Below are 22,734 nucleotides of genomic sequence, written 5' to 3'. Positions count from 1 at the left end.
TCTCGATCCGAGCCACATGTTTGGAAAATTATGTCTGGACCCGACCGACGTTGGCAGTCGGGTCCCATTGATGTCCGACAAATATTTCAAGCTCTCTTTAGGAATCATCCACCTCTTCAATCCTGTTCTGCAGGAATCCCTAACACACTGGACAACTGTCCGAAAATCCCCAACCCCATGCAGACGGACCGCGATGGAGACGGAGTGGGAGATGTGTGTGACACCTGCCCTGAGGTCAATGACCCCACCCAGGTCAGAAATAACAAGCTAATACTGTAAATTGTGCATGTAGAGTACTGAGCAAAAATCAGAAACCACCCTTCGTTTATTTAATTTCCAATCATAACAGCCATTATTAGTTTGTTAATAAACACATACTAAACTGGAAATTACACAGACGCCTCAACAGCTAGATACAACATAAGATGTTTGAGTGGTCAGTGAGTCACTCTTCACCTTTATTCCAGCTTCCATTCTTTTCAGGAGACTCACTTTCAGCTCCTCAAAGAATCTGCAGACACGCCTCCAAAGTTCAGTCTTAGAAGCTGGTTGATCATTTTCTGAATTAATCAAACACATTCAGTGGTGTTGAGGTCTGGACTCTGGGGTGGTCAGTCCATCGTTCAGCTTCTTTGTTTGATGTGTCCGTCTCCTTTTCTCAGTGAGGTTCTTCTTGATCAGCTACACATCCTTTCAGACCCACAGCGCTGAGTCGTCTTCTCACAGTGGAAGGATGGACAGAAACACCTGTGGATGTTTTCAGATCTGAAGCAGCTTGATTTTCTCCTCTCTCTCAAAGATGAAAGCATTAAGTGCTGTTTATCTGATGGGCAGTTTTGGTGTCCACCAGCTCTTCCAGGTGGCTGTTAGGAGCCTCATTTTCTCTGTAGCTTTTCAACCTCCAGTTTTGGAAGCTCCTGTTTTTTCTTGTTTTCATTTGACTCTTTCCTTCGTTATGTAAGCGGATAATCTTATATCTAATCTCTTCAGAAAGATCTCCTGAAAACTAGTAACTTGTACACTCTTAAAAAAGATGGTTTAGTAAAGAAATGGTTCTATATAGAACCATTAACACCCAAAGAACACTTTGCATGGTTAAACGGTTCTTTGCATCATGAAATGGTTCTTCAGATTGATGGAGAATGTGTTATAGATTGTATTGAAAATGGTTCTGAATAGCACCCAAAAGGGTTCTTTCATTGTTACGATGTCAAGCTTGTAACAATGAAAGAACCCTTTTGTGTGTTATATAGAACCCTTTTGATAAGGGTTCTATATAGCACACAGAACCATGTATAGCACATTTTCCATCAATCTGAAGAACCATTTCATGATGCAAAGAATGCTTTAATCGTGCAAAGTGTTCTTTGGGTGTTAATGGATCTATATAGAACTGTTTCCTTTACTAAAGAACCCTTGAAGAACCATCTTTTTTAAGGGTGTACTTAATGGCCGTTTGGACCGGAAATGAAAGGTGGTCTCTGACTTTTGCACAGTTCTGTCGTTTGTAATCATTCAAAAGAAGGAACCCATCCATTGCTAGTTTATTACAGTTACTTTCTTCTGTCGTCACTGATTAGTGATTCACTGCCACATACAAATCACTCACTAATACTCTCATTTTTAGTCGGATACTGACAACGACTTGGTGGGAGACATATGTGACACAAACCAGGACAGGTGAGTAAAAGGCATTTCTGCCACAGAGAGCACAATCAGTGTTTGAACGGCCCATAGAGTGAAAAAACACATGTTCACTTGATGTACTTTGTAAAACTTTACTGAAGTTTCAAACTGTACTAGTCTATGCAGTCAATAATTGGAAAGTAAGCTGCTAAATTAGCCTGTTACGAATTCATCGTAGTTGTGACCTCATAACCATGAACCTATTTACACTTGTACACTCAATCAGAGTTGCTGGACTGTAGAAACAATGATTAAACCTTGTGCTGTTCCTGGCTGTCAGGAAGCAAACAGATCGTTGCGGCTTTCCAAATGTTCTGCACTTCCGAAAGAAACGTCTGAAGTTTATATTTTCCTCGCCCCTCATCCATGAGGATTTCAGCCTGAATCATTTGTTCCACACTTCAGCCCAGACTGCTTATTGAATGAGGCAATAAACAGGCTAATCAAAACAGAGTTAATTTGCATATATCAGTCTTAAAGGCACAGTAACAAAAACAGCCTGTTTAGTTTTTTTTGTTTTTTTTGATCAGCTCTTTTTAGTTTTTTCAAATGTAAGTTTCCAATAAACATGTACACTTTTTCCTTTATTTTATTTATTTTATTTTACCTTTATTTTATCTCCAAAATAAAATGGTAACTTTACAGGAGAAGGAAAAAACCTACTTTACTTTTAATGTAAGTCAATGGAACCAGAATTTTTTCCAAGTCATTTTGAGTTGTTTCTTTTAGTCCATTCATCATGAAATTTACAGACAAATTATGTCAAAAACTGAAAAATGACAGAACTGGAGATATGAGGTTTTCTTCCGACAACAGCGATATATCAGCAGAATATAGTTGATTTGGGACATTATATAAATATATATATATATATGCGTGTGTGTGTGTGTGTGTGTGTGTGTGTGTGTGTGTTTATGTATATATTATGTATGTATTTTGCTGCTGTCGGAACAAAACTTTGTATCTCCAAAATGGTAACTTTACAGGAGAAGCAAAACTGTACTTTACTTTTAATGTAAGTCAATGGAACCAGATTTTTTTCAAGCAATTTTGGGCCGTTTATTTTGGTCCGTTCATCATAAAATTTACAAACAATATAAAGGACAGTAGGAATTTTCAAATTATGTCAAAAACTGAAAAATGTTTTGTTCCGACAGCACTATGTGTGTATGTATAGGTTTAATGTTTGTGTTATAAAGTTAACTAGATATATGTATATAGTACATATATAGTTTGTATATAACACAATAGCACACTAAAACACAAACATGAAACCTGTATATGCATATAACCAATAGGGAACAGCCTGTTTAATTCTAAGGGATAAAGAGAGGTTAGAAAAGAAGGAACATCACAACACAAACTTCATTACTGGGCAGAAAAAAAATAATACAAGAAATACAAGAAAGAAGTAGAATATATACCATTTAAAAGATTTGTCATTTGAGCCACCGTCTCCGAGTGCTCAGATATGAATCCATGTGAATCACTGCTTTTACACTGTGTCCCTCTGTCTGTCTGCAGTGATGGTGACGGCCTCCAGGACTCGAGAGATAACTGCCCTGAAATCCCCAACAGCTCTCAGCTCAACTCAGACCTCGACGGCGCTGGAGATGAGTGTGATGATGATGATGATAATGATGGAGTTCCAGATATCCTTCCTCCAGGCCCTGATAACTGCAGACTCATTCCCAACCCCAGCCAGAAAGATTCGGACGGTATGATGTGCTGAGTGAAACATGCATGGACACGCAGTCGTAGGCAAACGTTTGATCACTGCTGGTCACGTTACATGTTTTGTTCATTTTCTAAGTGAAAATAAGTTAAAATCCTCTACAGAAAACACTGAAATACAGGATTTTTCTGCACAATTCAATGCACAGTTTCTATTAGTTTGCTGAGTTTAGCACATCAGAAAAAAATATTTTAAATGTGCTGTAACTTTTACACAGGCCACATTTTGTTTCATTTCTGCCCAACCTGTAAAATTCAGTAAATAAACAGTAATTGTGCATTAAAATGTGCAGAAGTGTGTCTCTGTAGAGGAAGTGTTCACTTTTTTTACACTTAGCAAATCAACACAACATGGAATTTCATCCAGGGGTGCCCAAACTTTTGCATACAACTGTGCATACTATATAGCAGAGCTGAATTAGCGACTCAGACTCAGACTTCACTGACTCGCAACTTGACTCTGACTCACTTGACTGTGAAGATCTATGCAATATAGAAATGCATAAGCCAGGGGTCGCAACCTAAATGTTAAGAAGAGCCATTTTGTCCTTTCAACTAAAATCAAACCACCTTGTGAGCCGCAACATTTTATATCCATTTTACCATCTTGGCTGTAAATATATCTCAGTATGTCTCAGTATGTGCTGATGTACTAGTATAGGCTAAAACGTACAATATAAACGAAAACACAGAGTTACTCTGCTCTGCTTTAAGCTTTAGCTCAGCTATAGCTGCTTTTCTCGCATCTCCAGCAGGAAACTTTTCCTCAAAAGCAGAACAGTTTCTTGTAAAATGTCTCTCAACGTTCGACTTTTTACGAGACTGAAGTCGCTTCTCATTCGCCAGCTTCTTGTTCGAATTGTCCCGTTCTACCTTAAATGGTGCCTGAGGCGCCAGAATGTAACTGCTGCACTATTCGAATGAAAAGCTGGTGAATGCGAAACTTCAGCTTTGTGACTTTTTAGTGTTTGTCAGTTTCTCGTTGCAGATTAAACGTATCAGGAAACCAACTGGAGTGATTATAAATGCAAATAAGTCTGTTCATCTCCAAATTATCGATGTTCGTCTTAAATCTTTCTCTTTGCCTTTTCATTAGCTATTAGCTAGGCAAGATTGTTGTCTGTGTTGCTATGGTGACAACAGTCTGCGCTGATCTTCAGGGTTAAAGGGTGAATTAGCAGTTCTACATTAACTCCAGAGTTTAAGACCATTTATTGTTAAACTGTGTTGAACGATCAGCAGAGCTTTATTTTACTGTAAAGGAGGATTATTTTATTTTTACCTACAAATCAGATTCTGCTGTGGAGCCACAACAGGGCAGTAAAAGAGCCGCACATTGCCGACCCCTGGCATAAGGGCTAACATACATATTGCGTATGTCCATGTGTAGATATACACACAAACAAATAACCAACGTTTCAAAATGCGTATCTGTTTATTTGTCCAAAAGTTTGTAGACATAAGCTCCTCCGGCGTTTCTTCTGAAATTAAGAGTATTAATAGAGAGTTTGACCTATAGTAACAGCCTCGACTCTTCTGGTTAGGCTAGATGTTGGAACATTGCTGTGAGAATCTGATTGCATTCAGCCAAAAGAGCACTGATGATGTCAGGTACAGAGTGCCTGAATCTCCCTGCGGGGATCGGTAAGGGTTTTATTATTTCTTTTCCGTTCAGGTGATGGTGTTGGTGACGTGTGTGAGACTGACTTTGATAACGATAAAGTGAATGACCTGGTGGACGTTTGCCCTGAAAGTGCTGAGGTCACCATGACGGACTTCAGAGCCTTCCAGACGGTCATCCTGGACCCAGAGGGTGATGCGCAGATCGACCCCAACTGGGTGGTGCTCAATCAGGTGACCACTTTGACACAATTAGTCAGGTGCAAGGTTGGACAAGTTTCACTGAATGCTGTTAAAACCCCATTCAACACTATGTAGCACCAAAAAGGGTTCTTCTATGGTTACTAGCTCATTCTGTAACAATGGCAGAACCCTTTTTGGTGCTATATAGAACCTTTTTCAAAAAGGTTCTACGTAAAACCATATACAGCACATTCTCCATCAATGTGAAGAACCCTTTCACGATGCATTTAATCATGTAAAGGGTTCTTTGAGTGTTCATGGTTCTATATAGAACCTTTTTTTTTACTAAGGAACCTTTGAAGAACCTTTGAAAATAATGAGATATTGACACAGAAGAAATAAATTAATTCCTCTCGTCTGTCCTCACACTGTAAAAAATGATATCTCGTCAAGTACGATTATCTTAAAAATAGTCAATAAATCTGATATCTCTCCAGCTGAGATTTCGTAAACTTAATTTTAAGATTATTATAAGATTATCTATCTTATTTCTAGACATTTGTACTTGTTTTAAGTAATTTTATGAAGTAAAATTATCTCACTATCCATGGTTTTCTTCTAATCTCAACAGCAGTTGCCATGACATCCCAACATTTCCTCTAGAATGGGCTAAACTTCTATGTAACGCTTTTCACTGAGAGTAACTACTATACACAAAGGCAAGCACAGATAAGAATGTCAGTGTCGAAGGCGAGGCCAAAAGAGCACGGCTAACGGCACTGAATTTAAAAATCCCCTCCGAAATATTCATGTTTGCTCCTTCCAATTTGTGATAAAACATAATAAATGCATCAGAGATAAATTCTGATGAACAAAGCGAATGAAGAATGCACACCTGATGGTATTTTAGTTGGCCTACGAAATACTCTGCTACTGCAGTGCTAAACTAATAAACCATTACGGCTGCTGTGGCAAAATAACCTATTCTAATGTTTCTCAGAGTAAATGCATCTTAGCCTGCTGTGTATTCTAGTTTCATTTAAAATCCCAAACCTACTTTCTACAACACAGCAGCGACGTGGCTACAAGATCTGCCCGGACCAACGATGCAAGACCATCCTGCTGTCTCTAGTACACCGTTGTTTTGAACCATAACCCATGCTGAGTAGTTAGGTTTCCTGACCGACTGGCCTGGCTGCACTTCAGCTTTGAGAAACGTGAACTGTTCACAATTGTAACACAGAACCCTTACAGTATTATTGCTGTGTAGATAATTATAAGCTTCTTTGCTTTTATAATTTCTCAGCTCTTCATCGTCTACACCAGAGGTCACTAATTGGCGGACCGCGGTCCGAGTCCGGACCCAGACTCTGTCCTATGCGGACCTGGACCTATAACCGATAAACTGTGGAGAATTATTTAATTTCGATGGGGTGGTCCTATTTTGATCGTAGCTTTTCTAGCATTTACGGTAGCTCTAGCGGCCCGGGAGACTCACAGACCAATCGCATGCGTCGTAAATATCACACATGATGCTACTCAGCCAATCAAATCTGTGCATTACGATGAGCACTGAGACTCGAATGAGTGATGCTCACACAGGGGAGGGACGAGGCGAGAAACAGCAGTCAGAGAAGAAAGTGAGTCAGATTATTTTACATTTTTGCGGCTCTAAAAAGAGAAAACTGACAATAAACGTTGAAATGTTATTGAATTAAACTTCATTTGATTTGACATTCAGTTGTTGACTGTATGAGATGTTGATAGACCTACTAGGCTACTTCAGTAAACGGTATACGGCACTGAATCATGATGCAAGTTAGACATAATGATGTTCCGGACCTTTACTTGAGGAAATGTTCTCTAATTGGACCATTGAATTTTAATTACATACCCCTGAGCTACACCTTCAGAAAAAACAAGGTAGTTGATAATGTCAACATACATGATGTCTGGCCAGTGTAATGGTAAATGTTGTTGTCTAGGAAAACCGTGGATATTGGCAGATAATTTTGCTTGTTGTAAGAAATGTGCTAGTTCAGTCAGATAATCTTAATTACCTAAAACAAGTGAATAATTGCATTCTATATAGAACTTGTTTTTTTACTAAGGAACCTTTGAAGAACTTTTTTTAAAAGTGAAAATAATGAGATATTGACACAGAAGAAATAAATTAATTCCCCTCGTCTGTCCTCACACTGTAAAAAATGATATCTCGTCAAGCACGATTATCTTAAAAATAGTCAATAAATCTGATATCTCTCCAGTTGAGATTTCGTAAACTTAATTTTAAGATTTTTATAAGATTATCTATCTTATTTCTAGACATTTTTACTTGTTTTAAGTAATTTTATGAAGTAAAATTATCTCACTATCCATGGTTTTCTTCTAATCTCAACAGCAGTTGCCATGACATCCCAACATTTCCTCTAGAATGGGCTAAACTTCCATGTAATGCTTTTCACTGAGAGTAACTGCTATGCTATCAAACTGTCTCAAAAGCACAGGAACATTATGTGAAAAACAAGTGAATAATGTCTAGAAATAGGCTGGATAATCTTAAAATAAATGTACAGTCATCTCAAACTGGGAAATATTAGATATATTGACTAGATTTAAGATCATTTCAATGACAAGATCCCATTCTTTGCAGTGCAGAGTGCCTTTCACACAAATACAAACTAAAATTAATTTGATATGAAAGCCAATTTTGCAACAGTTGCTGTGAAAGAATGCATTTGAGCTTGAATCAGTCATTTGAGAATTATCTGGGCATAAATTTGTTTGCATTTGCGTGCTGTTTACCTCCAGGCTGTACGGTGTGTGTTGCTCTGTCATTCTCTGTAGCTTTAGTGGTGTCTCTCTGACTGTAGGGGATGGAGATAGTACAGACTATGAACAGTGACCCGGGTTTGGCTGTGGGTAAGTCTGCCAGCACCTCTCTTTTTTCAGTTTTGAGTGTTTATTTATAATTACCAGTTATGAATGTTTATCACAGTGTCACTTTGAAATGAGTGTAAAAGCAGTAAACCTTTCTGAACATTGGAATTTTTAAACTTTCTCAGTTCTCATTGTGTACAATACGTTGCAGCCACCCTCGATCTGAGCACTAACAATAGTGTTCTTCAGTCATGTTTTGATGTTTCACAATGCTGACACACCAACTTTTTGCAATTTCCCACCCCTTATACAGAGTGTAGTCAAAGGCCCAGTCCCATTTCTTCTTTTTACCCCTACCCCTTGTTTTTGACTCCTTGCCCCTTGGAACTGAGTTACAGGGTAGTGGTTGAAATCTTCCATCTGAAATGGGACCCTCAAATAAAAAGAGCATCACTTCATTAACAGCTACCAGCGCTGCTCTGTAGGCGACCCTGCCAGTCTGCAGTGACAGCAGAGGAGGGTAAAGTTCAGCTGCTCACTGCTGGGCTTTAGTTACATTTAGGGCATCATATGCCTTCAAAGGGGGGGCAATTATTTATTATCACCCACCCCTAATTCTTCAGTGATATGAAGCTGAACTCAGATATTCACCAACTTCTTGTTCGAATTTTCCTGTTCCACCTTAAATAGAGCAGCAGTTCTGGCGCTTCAGGAGTCAGAACTGCTGGACTATTTAAGGTGGAACGGGAAATTTAGCTAGTTACCGAGATATTAGCAGACTGTTAGCGATTTTTTATGCTTGTTAGGCAGAAAAGGACCATAATACACTAAAACAATATTAATATAATGGTTACTGTCATTTTTAACAGAGAAAATAGATTTGTGGGTTTCTTTGTTCTCTCGTGTAGCCTTTTGCCAGTTTTTCTTTTTTTTTCTCATAACACTCTGTTTATAGTGTCTTTGGAAAACCTCCGTTTGGAGGGTTATGTAGCCCCAACACTTCACCCTGCCCCTTTATCTCAACAAGAATCAGGACACCCTACCACCAGATGTGAAAGCGCAAAAAAAAAACGTAGGGGTGGGGCTAAGTGGTAGGTGCAAGGAGTGAAATGGGATTGGACCAATCAGACATGTGGTGTCTTTAATTTTGCACTTGAGCTACGAGGCTTCTCATTCAAGAAGAAATAAAAGCTTGTGCTCCAACAATGAGCATTACGCTAATTACATACACTGTTAAATAAATCCTGTTAAAAAAATATGGAAAATCATACTGACAAAAAAAAAGATAACAGACAATTCTGTCACTCACAAAAAATTCTGTTAGCTCCCGAGTGGCGCAACCGTCTAAGCGTTGGCCCTGTCATCAGGAGATCGCGAGTTCGATCCCTGGTGATGCTACAGCCGTCCGTAGCCGGGAGTCCGAGAGAGCATAATTGGCCTCGCTCTCTCTGGGTGGGTGGGATGGCCCCTCCTTCTCCCCCCCCATCACTCAGCGCGATGCTAGTCAGCGCAGGCGTCTGTTAGCTGACGTAACAGATCTGGCGGTTGGCGCTTTCCTCCGAGCGCGTTCGGCTGTCCAGTGATGTTGCGTGAACGGCAGCTCGGAAAGAAGCGGTGGCTGGTCACAGGTCTCGGAGGAAGCCTGTGTTAGCCTTCACCCTCCTAGCGTTGATAGCATCGTGTGATTGGGGGAGTCCTAACTAGCGGGTGGAATTGGAGACGACTAAATTGGGGAGAAAATCGGGTAAAAAAAAAACAGTTAAATTACAGTACATTTTCTGTGTATTTACAGGACAATTCCTTTAGTTCATATACAAAACATTGAGTGATTTCATGGTTTTATCTGTAAACACATTTTTTCAACTCAAAATAGAAACATTTTCCATATTCTATCTATAAAAGTGTATAAAAATGCTGTTTTAAAAGATGAACAAAAGTACAGAAGTCAAGCTACAAGTCAACTACAGAAACAAACTTCAAACGTGTTTGATTACATTTGGAGTAATTGGGAAAAACTGAAAATTTGATTCTTTGCTGGACTGTCCCTTCCAGGCTACACGGCATTTAATGGTGTTGACTTTGAGGGCACCTTCCATGTGAACACAGCCACCGACGACGACTACGTGGGCTTCATCTTCGGCTACCAGGACTCGTCCAGTTTCTACGTGGTGATGTGGAAGCAGACGGGGCAGGTGTACTGGCAGAACCTGCCGTTCAGAGCGTCAGCCCAGCCGGCCCTGCAGCTGAAGGTGCTCACTGTGGTCACTGTGCACTGAAACTGATTACGCTGAGGTTTGCTTGCTGTCTGAAACTGACTGGGATGATAAAATAAGTGCTACGTTGGAACAATTAACCCTATAACTCTCCATTAAGCCTTAAACATACCTCAGGTTGCCAGGGACTTCATTTCCCCTCTTATGTTTTTAAAGATATGTGAAAAGCAAAACATCAAAATATAATTAACTATAATGGTTAACGGTAGTTTATACATCAGTTTAACTACTCAATTTTTGTCAATGTTTATTATTTATGTCCAATATTTCGTGGCCCTGAGAGGCAAGAGGTGAGGTAGCCCAGAAAGCTAAAACCTAAACTGAAGGAGCAAACATTAACAAATGACCACGAGGAGTAGTGTGGGAAATCAGAGACATTCCACAATGAAATAAACATAAACATATATACTCACTTCCACTTTATCAGAAACACTTAACTTGTAGCTTCACCTTGCTGGTCAGCAGGGTCCTGTGGTCAGTAACTGACCAGTGATGAATGGGGGGGGTGATGAATTGGGCAGCAACAGATGGACTACAATCTGTAATTGTACACAATATAGTGGAAGCGCGATGTAGGTGTTTCCAATAAAGTGGCCAGTGAGCGGAAGTACAGGGTAGGCGTTTCTAATAAAGTGGCCAGTGGGAGGCATTTCTAATAAAGTGGCCAGTGAGTGGAAGCACAAAGTAGATGTTTCTAATAAAGTGGCCAGTGAGTGGAAGCACAATGTAGATGTTTCTAATAAAGTGGCCAGTGAGTGGAAGCACAATGTAGATGTTTCTAATAAAGTGGCCAGTGAGTGGAAGCACAAGGTAGGTGTTTCTAATAAAGTGGCCAGTGAGTGGAAGCACAAGGTCGATGTTTCTAATAAAGTGGCCAGTGTTTATAATATTACAAAGCAAAATGTTAGAGTGGGTGTATTCAGAGTCATTTGAATTTGATGGTTTATTTATTTGCTGTATTGCCCACTAATCGCCTCCCACTCCTCTTTCCCCTCTGGGCCGCCCCAGGCGGTGAAGTCCCGTACCGGGCCAGGGGAGTACCTGAGGAACGCTCTGTGGCACACAGGAGACACCCCTGGGGAGACCACCCTGTTATGGAAGGACCCCCGGAACGTGGGCTGGAGAGACAAAACATCGTACCGCTGGCAACTCAGCCACCGGCCACAGGTGGGCTACATCAGGTAAGAACAGAACCGATTCAATCAATCCGTCAGTAAAAGCCATTCAAGGAAAGGCGAATGTTAAGAAGTAAATAAAAATACTCAGTTAAAGTTAGATACAGTACTCAGTCTCAAGCATCTGAGAAAATTGTTTAAAACTGTTTGACTGGGCCGTAAGTGTGCTTTTGCCAGAAAATGACGTTATAATAAATACTAATGAATACAATAAAGCATAAGACGCATGTGTTGTTTTCAGTAAAATTATGAATATGTAGGTTAGAGGAACACAGGTTTAGTTCCTGACTTCTTGCTGCTCTTCAGCCATCACATGGATTTGTTCAATTCTATTTCAACTCCCTTAATTCGCCAGGGCCCAGCAGCGGTGCCAAAGTTTCATTACGCGCTTCTATAACCCAAGAATAGCTCAGCCAGTTTGCATTGAACTCCCTGTAGTTGCTGAATAATAAGCCTGAGATTTTAATGCATTAATGAAGGGCTGCTTAGATAAACCAGGTACTGGACGGTAACTGAGGTTTTTCGAGGAATGCTTTGTACATGGTTAAGCTAACACACACACAGAACAATCATAATGGATTGTTTTGTTATTTAGGAAAGTCAGTCAAGAACTCCATACATGATTATGTACTGCTGTTCGGGCTTTAACTGTGAGTAGAGCAGTGTGAGTGCTGGGTAAGTGTGAGTAATATCCGGCTATACGTGTTTTTAGAGTGAAGCTGTATGAAGGTAACGCTCTGGTAGCGGACTCAGGCGTGGTGATTGACACGTCAATGAGAGGCGGGCGACTCGGTGTGTTCTGCTTCTCGCAGGAGAACATCATCTGGTCCAACCTGGGATACCGCTGTAACGGTGGGTACAGTAGATCCTCACTCATACTCCAAACTTGTCACTCGGAATGGGATGATTTGACATCAGTATAGAAAATGATCACGGTTTTACTAATTACAACTTTTTAGGAGCAGTTATGCAGGTTTATGCCAGGCATTATAAAGTATTATGAATGCCAGACAACACCTTATGAATGCATTCATAAAGTATTACAATAACAGGATTCATAGGAAGTGTTACTGAAATATTAAACTCACTGGCCACTTTATTAGAAACACCTACCTTGTGTTTCCACACTGGCCACTTTATTAGAAACACCTACCTTGTTCTTCCACTAAGTCCCTGCTTAATTGGAAACACCTCCCTTGTACTTTCACACTGGCCGCTTTATTAGAAACACCTACCTTGTACTGATCCTAGAAAAAAATCATACATGTATTGTGAATTGCTTAAGTTTAAAAATGTTTTATGCTTATTAAAAAGCACTTATACATCTTGAAATCACACCACAGGTTCTATACTGACAGCCTTTTCATTGGCCTGAAATGAACTACAATTTAAAGAAGCACATCATCACCGGCACTACTGCATTTTCAGAGCAGCCGTATCAGTAGAGCTGTTTACTTCCACCAGTACTTTAAAAAAAGCTGACAGTTCAGATTTTTTATATATATATATATATATATATATAAAGCCATATCGTCTTGCTTATTATGTCGCACCTATTATGTATGTCATCACAACTATTTAGGAGTAGTTACGCAGGTTTATGCCAGGCATTATGAAGTATTATGTATGCCAGATAACACATTATGAATGCATTTACAAAGCATTACAAATACAGGATTCATAGGAAGTGTTACTGAAATATTAAACTCACTTTATTAGAAATAACTATCCTGTACTTCCACTCACTGGCCGCTTTATTAGAAGCACCTACCTTGTATTTCCACACTGGTGACTTTATTAGAAACACCTACCTTGTGCTTCCACTCACTGGCCAGTTTATTGGAAACACCTACCTTGTGCTTCCACTAAGTGTCCACTTTATTGGAACACCTACCTTGTACTTCCACTCACTGGCCACTTTATTAGAAACACCTATCTGGTGCCTCCACTAAGTGGCCACTCTATTGGAAACTCCTACCTTGTGCATCCACTCACTGGCCGGTTTATTAGAAACACCTATCTTGTACTTCCACTCACTGGCCACTTTATTGGAAACACGTATGTTTTACTTCCCCTCACTGGCCGCTTTATTAGAAACGCCTACCTTGTACTCATCTTACAAAACATCATATATCTGTTGTGAATTGCTGAAGTTTAAATATTTTTAATGTTTATTTTCTCACCAGATACCATCCCAGATGACTTTTACCTCTACCAGAAACAGATGAGCCTCAGGCTGGGAGCTTAACAGAACATCAGCATCTTTACTAGGGACTTTAAGCAACAACATTATCAGGCCTGAAATAAAACGGTGCTGTTCTCTGTTCTGTGCATGCACAAATTTGACTGTAGCATTGTTTTCTAATACCACAAAACCACTGAAACATGACTTTTTAAAGTATTTTATTTTCAGATTTAAAGCTTTTAACAATATAATACAATAACATTACAAAACACCGACCCCACCATCCTCCAACTGTAATCCAGCCACCCATTAATTATGAAAAAAATAGAGAGGGTCCCTTTAGACGCTGCAAGAACCCAAACCAGGTTAAAACACCTCTTTGCTCCTGGCTCACAACTACACAACCGCTCTGCTGTAATAAGGAACTTCTCTGACAGCCACCGTGTGAAACATGGTGGAGACGCTGATTTCCAGATATCTAGTTAGATTTAGGTCTATTAACCATGCCAGCCATTAAGGCCTGTCACTGAGCGTATACTGAAATCTGAGTGTCCACAGATTACAGTGATGGATTAGTATGTAAGTGTGTACCTAGCTTTTCACAGCACCACCCAAAAATATAGACCAGAAGCACTGCGACAAAGGGCTAAACCAGAATAAGTGTGCCAAAGAGCAATCAATTTATCTCATGATGAAGACAGAGCCGTGGATGTATTGTGTCTCGAATAGTGAAGTCTATGGAGCACCTTGAACTAACTTCCTTTGTTGAAGGACTGTTAATCTCGAGCTCACAGGCCCCTGAAATGACTTCTGTTACGGGTAAAAATAAAACTGAAACAAAGCAGGACTGAAACGTTGAAGGGCCCATATCCCTTTATTGTAGTGTAGCCCACCCCATTGTATTTTAGGTTTTGTCCACTTGAAGTTTGTGAGTTTTATTCACCAAAATCAGTCATAATTAATTTGTACATGAATGCATTATCCTTTAGAATTTAACAGGCAGTTTTTGTTACTGTACCTTTAAGACTGATATATATGTAAACGATCTCTGCTCTGATTGGATACCCTGTATTATGACTCATTCAAAAAAGCAGTCCAAGCTGAAAAACTCCTTATGACATCAGTATGAATGGGCGGAGCTAAACTGTTGTAGGCTGAATAGGCAGATGTAGTTAAAAGAGGTGTTTGTTTTTAGTGACATCCCAAAAACAGTGAATTCAAAATGGGCTATTTTTGTAGTTTAGCTTCCGTATTTTGTCCCTGTCCAAACAAAGACACGTATCTCTATTTTTGTTGATTTTTATTCTTCATTTGAACACGGCTGCTGTCCTTCACATTGTGTAAAAAATAAATGATGAATGGGGCAATGGAAATTCTCCAAAATCACTTGCAATATATATATATATATATATATATATATACATATATATATATATATATATGTATATATGTAGATGTATATAATTTTATCTACTCTAGGTAACGACACTATTCCTTCAGCAAGTTCAGAGCAAGTTTTTCACAGATGCTGTTAGTTGATTTTTCCATTTTTTGAAGAGCCAAAACTGTCAAACTGACAAAGTGCCTGTGGTTTCCGCAGCTACAGCATTAACACAGATCTATTTCTGGTTGCTATAGCAATGCCTACAGTCAGTGATGCTTCCCAATTAACTACAAAGGGCAACCAGTTTGCCTCCGTCCAGCACATGTAAGTGTGTGTCTGTGTCTGTTTGTGTTTCCTGTCTTTTCAGTTTTTGAGGAATCTAAGCTTTGCTAGGGCTGCGCAATATATTGTTTGTTGATGATTATTGTGGTACTGGCCTTTGCAGTATTGATATCACACGGTTGTATTCAAAAGTTTGGGCGCCCCTGCTCAAATTCCATGTATTTCAGTTTTTGTAAGTGATAATAAGTGAACCCGTCCTCCACAGAGACACACTTCTGCACATTTTAATACACAGTTACTGTTTATATGCTGAATTTAACAAATTGGGGAAAAATTGGCCTCTGCGAAAGTTATGGCACATTTTATATTTGATTTTTATTTTTTTGTGGGGGCAGTCGTGGGCTGGAAGGTAGCTGGTTCGATCCCCTGAGCTAACAGTACGTGACTGCAGTGCCCTTGAGCAAGGCACCTAACCCCCAACTGCTCCCCAGTGCGCTGTGGACAGGGCTGCCCACCGCTCTGGGCAAGTGTGCTCACTGCCCCCTAGTGTGTGTATTCACTAGTGTGTATGTGGTGTTTCACTGCACGGTTGGGTCAAAATGCAGAGGTGAAATTTCCCCGTTGTGGGGTGATAAGGATCACTTCATCTTTTGTTTTGCCAGTATGTTAAACTCACCTAATAAATAAAAATTGTGCAGTAAAATTTGTGGAAAAATGTCACATTTAAGTGTGTTCTCTGTAGAGGATGTGTTAACTTATTCACACTTAGAAAATCAACAAAATGCGTAATTTGACCAGGGGGCCCTCACACTAACCGCAGTGTTTACTGTGTGCTGAGATATCCTGACCAATCACAGCCCCGGATGAGTTTCTGTGGGTGTTTTGTTGAATGAGTTTTTAATACATCAGTGTCGTCGTGTCCAGTTCCACTCGCTAGGTCTACCTCTGTGACACGGTGCTAGCAAGCTGGCTAGCAGGTGCTTCTTCCACATCTTTTCGGAAAGCCGCTAACGCAACGTCATTGGAGCGCAACACACTTGGAATAGAACGCTAACTGCTGATTCTGTTACATCAGCTAACACATGCCCGTGATGGCTAGCATCACGCTGAGTGATGGAGGGAGAGGTAGGACCAAAGAGAGAGAGTGAGGACAGTTATGATCTCTTGGACTTCCAAACACGGATGGCTGTGGCATCACTGGGGACCGAACTCGCGATCTCTCGACGACAGAGCCGACAGATGGTTGTGCCACCCGGGAACCTCACAATGGAATATTTTGTCTACATCAGGGGTGTCAAACTCAACCAGTAACTGTGCCATATTAAAAAATCTCATCAAATCTGTGGGCCAGAGACAGAAAAAAATATTAAATTTTTAATTAAGGTTGTGCTGTAACCCGAACTGACCATTGTTTCTCTAAAATATGCTAAATGTCCCCAGGAGCTCAGTCCTTTAAACCTACCTATTTGCCTGAACTAGATACCTGGCGTCCTCTCTTTACTGCAAGTTCAGCTGAAATGCATTTTGGTGAGATGACTGGGGTGGAATTGTGTAGAATTGAGGTGTAGCTGCTGTCCCATAGATTGTTGTTGGGGTAGGGCAGTCTGAGCCCATTACGTTGCAGTGCATGCTGGGGACCGTAGTGCAGCGCACTGTGAAACTGGCTAATATGAATAGAAATTTAAATACTTTTGTAGGCCGGATAGGATTGTGTGACGGGCCTGATCTGGCCTGAGGTCCGGTGTTTGACGCATGGGGTCTACATTATGCAGCCCTAGTGTCTGTGCCCAAACTGGTACGGTCGCGTGCAAAAGTTTGAACACCCCTAGTCAAATGACGTCTTATTGATTTTCTAAGTGTAAATAAGTGAACACATCCTCTACAGAGAACACACTAAATATTACATTTATACACAAATTTTGACGCACAATTTCTATTTGTTTGCTGAGTTTAACATGTTGGAAAAAATAAAACATAAAATACAACATGACATAACTTTTGCACAGGCCACATTTTGTGAGCTGGTTTTTCTCCAATATGTTAAATTCAGTAAATAAACAGTAACCGCGTATTAAAATGTGCAGTAGTGTGTCTCTGTAGAGGAAGCGTCCACTTATTTACACTCAGAAAATCAACAACAATGGGGAATTTGATTAAGGATGTTCAAACTTCTGCACACGACTGCAAGAGGCTCACGTTAGTAAATACTGTATTAAAACTCTTTTATAAAAGTATTATCAATGTAAGTTACACTGCGCACATACACCAATATTTGGTTCTGACTATGGTGCTAAGTGTAGTTCAGGTGTGACGTCTGTACTGTATATAATAATGTTACCAGATTTTGAAGAAGAATTTTTATGGAAGTGCCATAAAACAGAACTGTGTTTGTTTACTGAATGTGCTATTTTGATATGTTTTGAACATGTATGTATGTTTTTTGTACTATATAAACCAGAAAGCCTGAAATTCATTGAAATTGGAATAAAAAACAAAAAAAATGACCAGATCTGTGATGCTGGGTTACTTTTAATCTCAGATTGTTATGTCTCACCCTATGCACGGTTGGATTTTATTTACTATGTATTTTAGTTTTATTTCTCGAGTACGGCCTTCGTATTCAATTTATTTGGGTATAGAAGCCTTTATTTCATGACCTACACATAGCGCAGCTTTATAGGCAGCACTTTACATCAGGCTACAGATAGGATTTGATAGCCTAAATCACCTTTTAAGAAGATGTTACCATCATTAAAAGAATAATTAGGATATTTTGATAGCCTAAATCACCTTATTATGAAAATGTTATCAGCATTAAAAGTATAATCAGGATATTTTGTTAGCCTAAATCATCTTATCAGGACATTTTACCAGTATTAAAAGTATAATTAGAATATTTTAATTGCCTGATTCATTTTATTATGAAATCTTACCAGCATTAAAGTAATAATTAGGATATTTTAATAGCCTAAATCACCTTATCAGGACATTTTACCAGCATTAAAAGAATAATTAGGATATTTTAATGGCCTAAATCACCTAAACAGGAAATGTCACCATCATTAAAAGTATAATTAGAATATTTTAATAACCTAAATCACCTTATCAGAAAATGTTACTGTCATTAAAAGAATAATCAGGATATTTTAATAGACTAAATCACCCTATTATGAAAATGTTATCAGCATTAAAAGTATAATTAGGATATTTTGTTAGCCTAAATCATCTTATCAGAACATTTTACCAGTATTAAAAGTATAAATAGAATATTTTATAGCCTAAATCAGCTTATTATGAAAATGTTACAGCATTAAAAGTATAGTTAGAATATTTTAATAGCCAAATCATCTTATTATGAAATGTTACCAACATTAAAATAATAATTAGGATATTTTAATAGCCTAAATCACCTATTAGAAAATGTTACCGTCATTAAAAGAAAAATTAGGATATTTCAATAGTCTAAATCATCTTATCAGGACATTTTACCAGCATTAAAAGTATAATTAGGATATTTTAATAGCCTAAATCACCTTATCAGAAAATCTTACCGTCGTTAAGAGTATAATTTGTATATTTTGATGGCCTAAATCGCCCCATTGGGAGGTAAGTAGTAATACTAAACTGTACTGAATTAATATACACAATAAAACGTTTGACAGATTACTACGCCAAACTGATGACGTGCAGATGTTCAGTAGGACCACTCGCTGGATAAGACAAGTCAATGGCTGCGTCCAAACCCGCGTAATACCCTACTAAACAGTAGGTTAAAAATAGTACACCACCTCTAGAAGTCCATTCGTTCGTAAAGTAGGTTTTGTATAGTCTTGTTTGGTTTGGGACACAGCTATTGTTAGAACACCGCACTATTTAATAACTCGGAAGAATCTCCCGTTTGCGCTAAGGATGCAGTGATGCGTCATCGTAACGGTCGAGTCCTGGAAACGCTGAGATGTTTTTGCACGAACTGCTGGAGAAAGTGATGTTTCGGTTAAATGTAAGTTAATTTTTCGCCACAGATAGAGAAACTAGTGATTTTAAACGGTCCTCCCTTCAGTCCTGTGAAACCCAGACAGGACAGAAACGGTACAGTGAGTTGTTATTGCCACAAAAACGTCTCAGGACTGTGTTTAATAAGCTAAATTATCGTTAATCTTGTTAGCTAACCTGCTACATTTCTTAGTCCTCAGGTAATCAATAAAATAACAACATGGTCTGAAGGTCTGAGGTAAGAAGTGTTTCTGGTATGAATAAAACCAATATAGTATTTTTAAAAACTAGTTATAGTATAGTTATTATATATATAATATATATTATTATATATATTATAGGTATAGTTATTATATACTAGTTATGTTTCTCAAACTAGATCACATTATTCTTCACTGAAAGTCAGAATGATTTGATTTGTCCATCATTTGTCTCTAAAAGTTACTATTTCGGCTTTCGTTTAAGGGTTTGTCTCAATACCTAGTGAGCCGCCTTGCTCCCTACTCCCTACATAGGTTAGCTACACTCTAAAAAATGATGGTTCTTCAAGGGTTCTTTAGTAAAGAAAATGGTTCTGTGTAGAGCCATGAATATGAAAGTGTTCTTTGAATCACAAAAATAGTTCTTCTTCAAAAAATGGTTCTATATAGCTTCTTGTTATGATGTCAAGCTCTTTTTGGTGCTATGTAGAACCATCTACTGCACATTCTCCATCAATATAAAGAACCCTTTCATGATGCAGAGAACCCTATAGTCACACAAATGGTTCTGTGAGTGTTCATGGTTCTATATAGAACCATTTTCTTTACTAAAGAACCCTTGAAGAACCATTTTTTTCAAGTGTGTGGGGTGCTGTGTAGATAGGCAGCATTTTAACCATAGTGGCACTTTATAAAACAGCTTACTTGAAGGGGAAATCCACCAGTTGTTCAAAATTTGTACATAATGAAATGGTTTAGCTGTAAACGGAGTCATTCAGAGTGGTTTGGTGTGAAACGCTCAGTTCTAGAGAAACTTACCGAGTCCGAACTGTTCACATTGGTGGTGATAGGAACCAGATGTCCACCTCTAAAAGCTCCCTCACAGAAAGTTACTACATGAAATGGTTATGAATTCACTGCTTGATGACTGAGACACTGTTTATGATAGATTTGAGGTAAGGTTGGGCCTAAAACATAAATGTTTTTATGATCCATTCTTGGTGGAGGGATACATGCAGGGTGTTGGGAGGTAAAACAGTCCCCAAAGAAACTTATTATTTCAGATTTTCCACTATTTTCCATCATCAACATTCCATATAAACTCAGAAGACTCGTGTAGGTTCACTGGTGGTTCTGGATAGTAAATAAAATGTCTATATTTGTGTTGTAGTCATGGCGACCCCTGGTTCCTATCACCACCACTGTAAAGACATCTGAACCATTTCACACCAAACCACTCTGAATCACCCTGATTACATCTCAAACACTGAAAGGCAGGACGTTTTTTTTTTTAAATCTGTAGAATTCCCCTTTAGTAGGGCAGTGATTAAACCAGCAGTCATTCCCATTACTTACTTAATATATACACCGATCAGGCATAACATGACCACCTTCTTGTTTCTACGCTCATTGTCCATTTTATCAGCTCCACTTACTATATAGGTGCACTTTGTAGTTCTACAGTTACAGACTGTAGAACATCTCTGCATACTTTGTTAGCCTCCTTTTACCCTGTTCTTCAGTGGTCAGGACCCCCATGGACCCTCACAGAGCAGGTACTATTTGGGTGGTGGATCATTCTCAGCACTGCAGTAACACTGGTGATGTGTTAGTGTGTGTTGTGCTGGCCTGAGTGGATCAGACACAGCAGTGCTGCTGGAGTTTTTAAACACCTCAGTGTCACTGCTGGACTGAGAATAGTCCACCAACCAAAAATATCCAGCCAACAGCGTCCTGAGGGCAGCGTCCTGTGGGCAGCGTCCTGTGACCACTGATGAAGATCTAGAGGATGACCAACACAAACTGTGCAGCAGCAGATGAGCTATCGTCTCTGACTTTACATCTACAAGGTGGACTGACAAGGTAGGAGTGTCTAATAGAGTCTGATCCACTCAGACCAGCGCAACACACACTAACACACCACCACCATGTCAGTGTTACTGCAGTGCTGAGAATGACCCACCACCCAAATAGTACCTGCTCTGTGAGGGTCCATGGGGGTCCTGACCACTGAAGAACAGGGTAAAAGGGGGCTAACAAAGTATCAGAGAAACAGATGGACTACAGTCTGTAACTGTAGAACTACAAAGTGCACCTATATAGTAAGTGGAGCTGATAAAATGGACACTGAGCAGAGAAACAAGGATGTTATGGCTGATCAGTGTATATATATTTTTTTACAACCTAGCGCAAGCTAACAAGTTACCTAGCTAGTTGTTTAGTTGAATCAATAACCCGAGCAAGCAGAGCAAAAACACTAAATTCTAAAATTACTTTTGATTTGCCAAAAATTCTAAAATATAAAAATACGACTAAAACACATAAAATTAAAGGCCAGTTGATGCTGCCTGTGTGGTCAGCTCACCGAGTACTGAGACACAGTGATTGAGTCTGCATAGTTTCCAAAACATTAAATTACTTTTATGTTTTGGGTAATGAGTATCAGTTTTGTATTTGTTTGTGATAACTGATGAAGTAAAGCACTGAGTGCGTTTACATGCACTTAATAATCTGATAACTGCAGAAAATCTGATTTTCTCAGTAATCTGATCAACGCATTTACATGCACTTGAGTCATCATATAATGGGGAAACTCCAGGTCTACTTGAGTCAGACAGTAATCAGATTTCTGCTTTACAACCAGCCAATAAACTCACAGAAGAAGACGTGCTGTAAACGTAACGTAAAACTCAAATTTCAACTGTTAGTGAATATTCACAAAAACTTTACCTGAAAATATGAACATACATCATCTAGAAGATGAAAAATATTTAAATCCTTTATTTTGTGTTTGGTTTAATCGTCGCTCCAAAAGTGTTTTGCTGCATCTTTCGGCAGCGCTCCTCACTTATTTACAGTACCGCTGTCTGTTTTCACACATGCGCAGGCTGAGAAATCCGAAAGAAATCAGAGTAAGAGTTCACGTACGCTGAGAAATCTGATTACTGAGCTAAAATCCAGCCTCTTTATCAGATTTCTTAATCAGGTTGCTAGACCTTACTCTGATCTAAGAAATCAGTGTGCTGTTTACATGACCATTTGAATAATCAGATAACTGCAGAAATCCAATTATGATCGGATTATTGGGTGCATGTAAACGCAAACATTACTGGACTGTTTTCATTGAATAACACCTCAG

The 22,734-nt window shown here is 39.1% G+C and overlaps 1 protein-coding gene across 1 annotated transcript in view; it reads left to right on the top strand.

Moving 5' to 3' along the window:
* The window catches only part of thbs3b (thrombospondin 3b), a 51,886-nt gene extending 38,044 nt beyond the window's left edge, over positions 1-13,842 (top strand). The window contains exons 15-23 of the mRNA XM_036565922.1: positions 134-252; positions 1,628-1,680; positions 3,211-3,404; positions 5,096-5,274; positions 8,097-8,145; positions 10,156-10,352; positions 11,385-11,557; positions 12,264-12,403; positions 13,738-13,842. Of these exons, the coding sequence (XP_036421815.1) occupies positions 134-252; positions 1,628-1,680; positions 3,211-3,404; positions 5,096-5,274; positions 8,097-8,145; positions 10,156-10,352; positions 11,385-11,557; positions 12,264-12,403; positions 13,738-13,799 (1,166 nt within the window). The 3' untranslated portion in view covers positions 13,800-13,842. The remainder of the gene's footprint in view (positions 1-133; positions 253-1,627; positions 1,681-3,210; positions 3,405-5,095; positions 5,275-8,096; positions 8,146-10,155; positions 10,353-11,384; positions 11,558-12,263; positions 12,404-13,737) is intronic.
* The last annotated feature ends 8,892 nt before the right edge of the window (positions 13,843-22,734 follow it).

The sequence above is a fragment of the Colossoma macropomum genome, unplaced genomic scaffold, assembly GCF_904425465.1.
Source record: "Colossoma macropomum unplaced genomic scaffold, Colossoma_macropomum, whole genome shotgun sequence".
Lineage (NCBI taxonomy): Eukaryota > Metazoa > Chordata > Actinopteri > Characiformes > Serrasalmidae > Colossoma > Colossoma macropomum.
The sequence above is the reverse complement of the archived record's forward strand: the minus strand, read 5'-3'. Positions and strand labels throughout refer to the sequence as shown.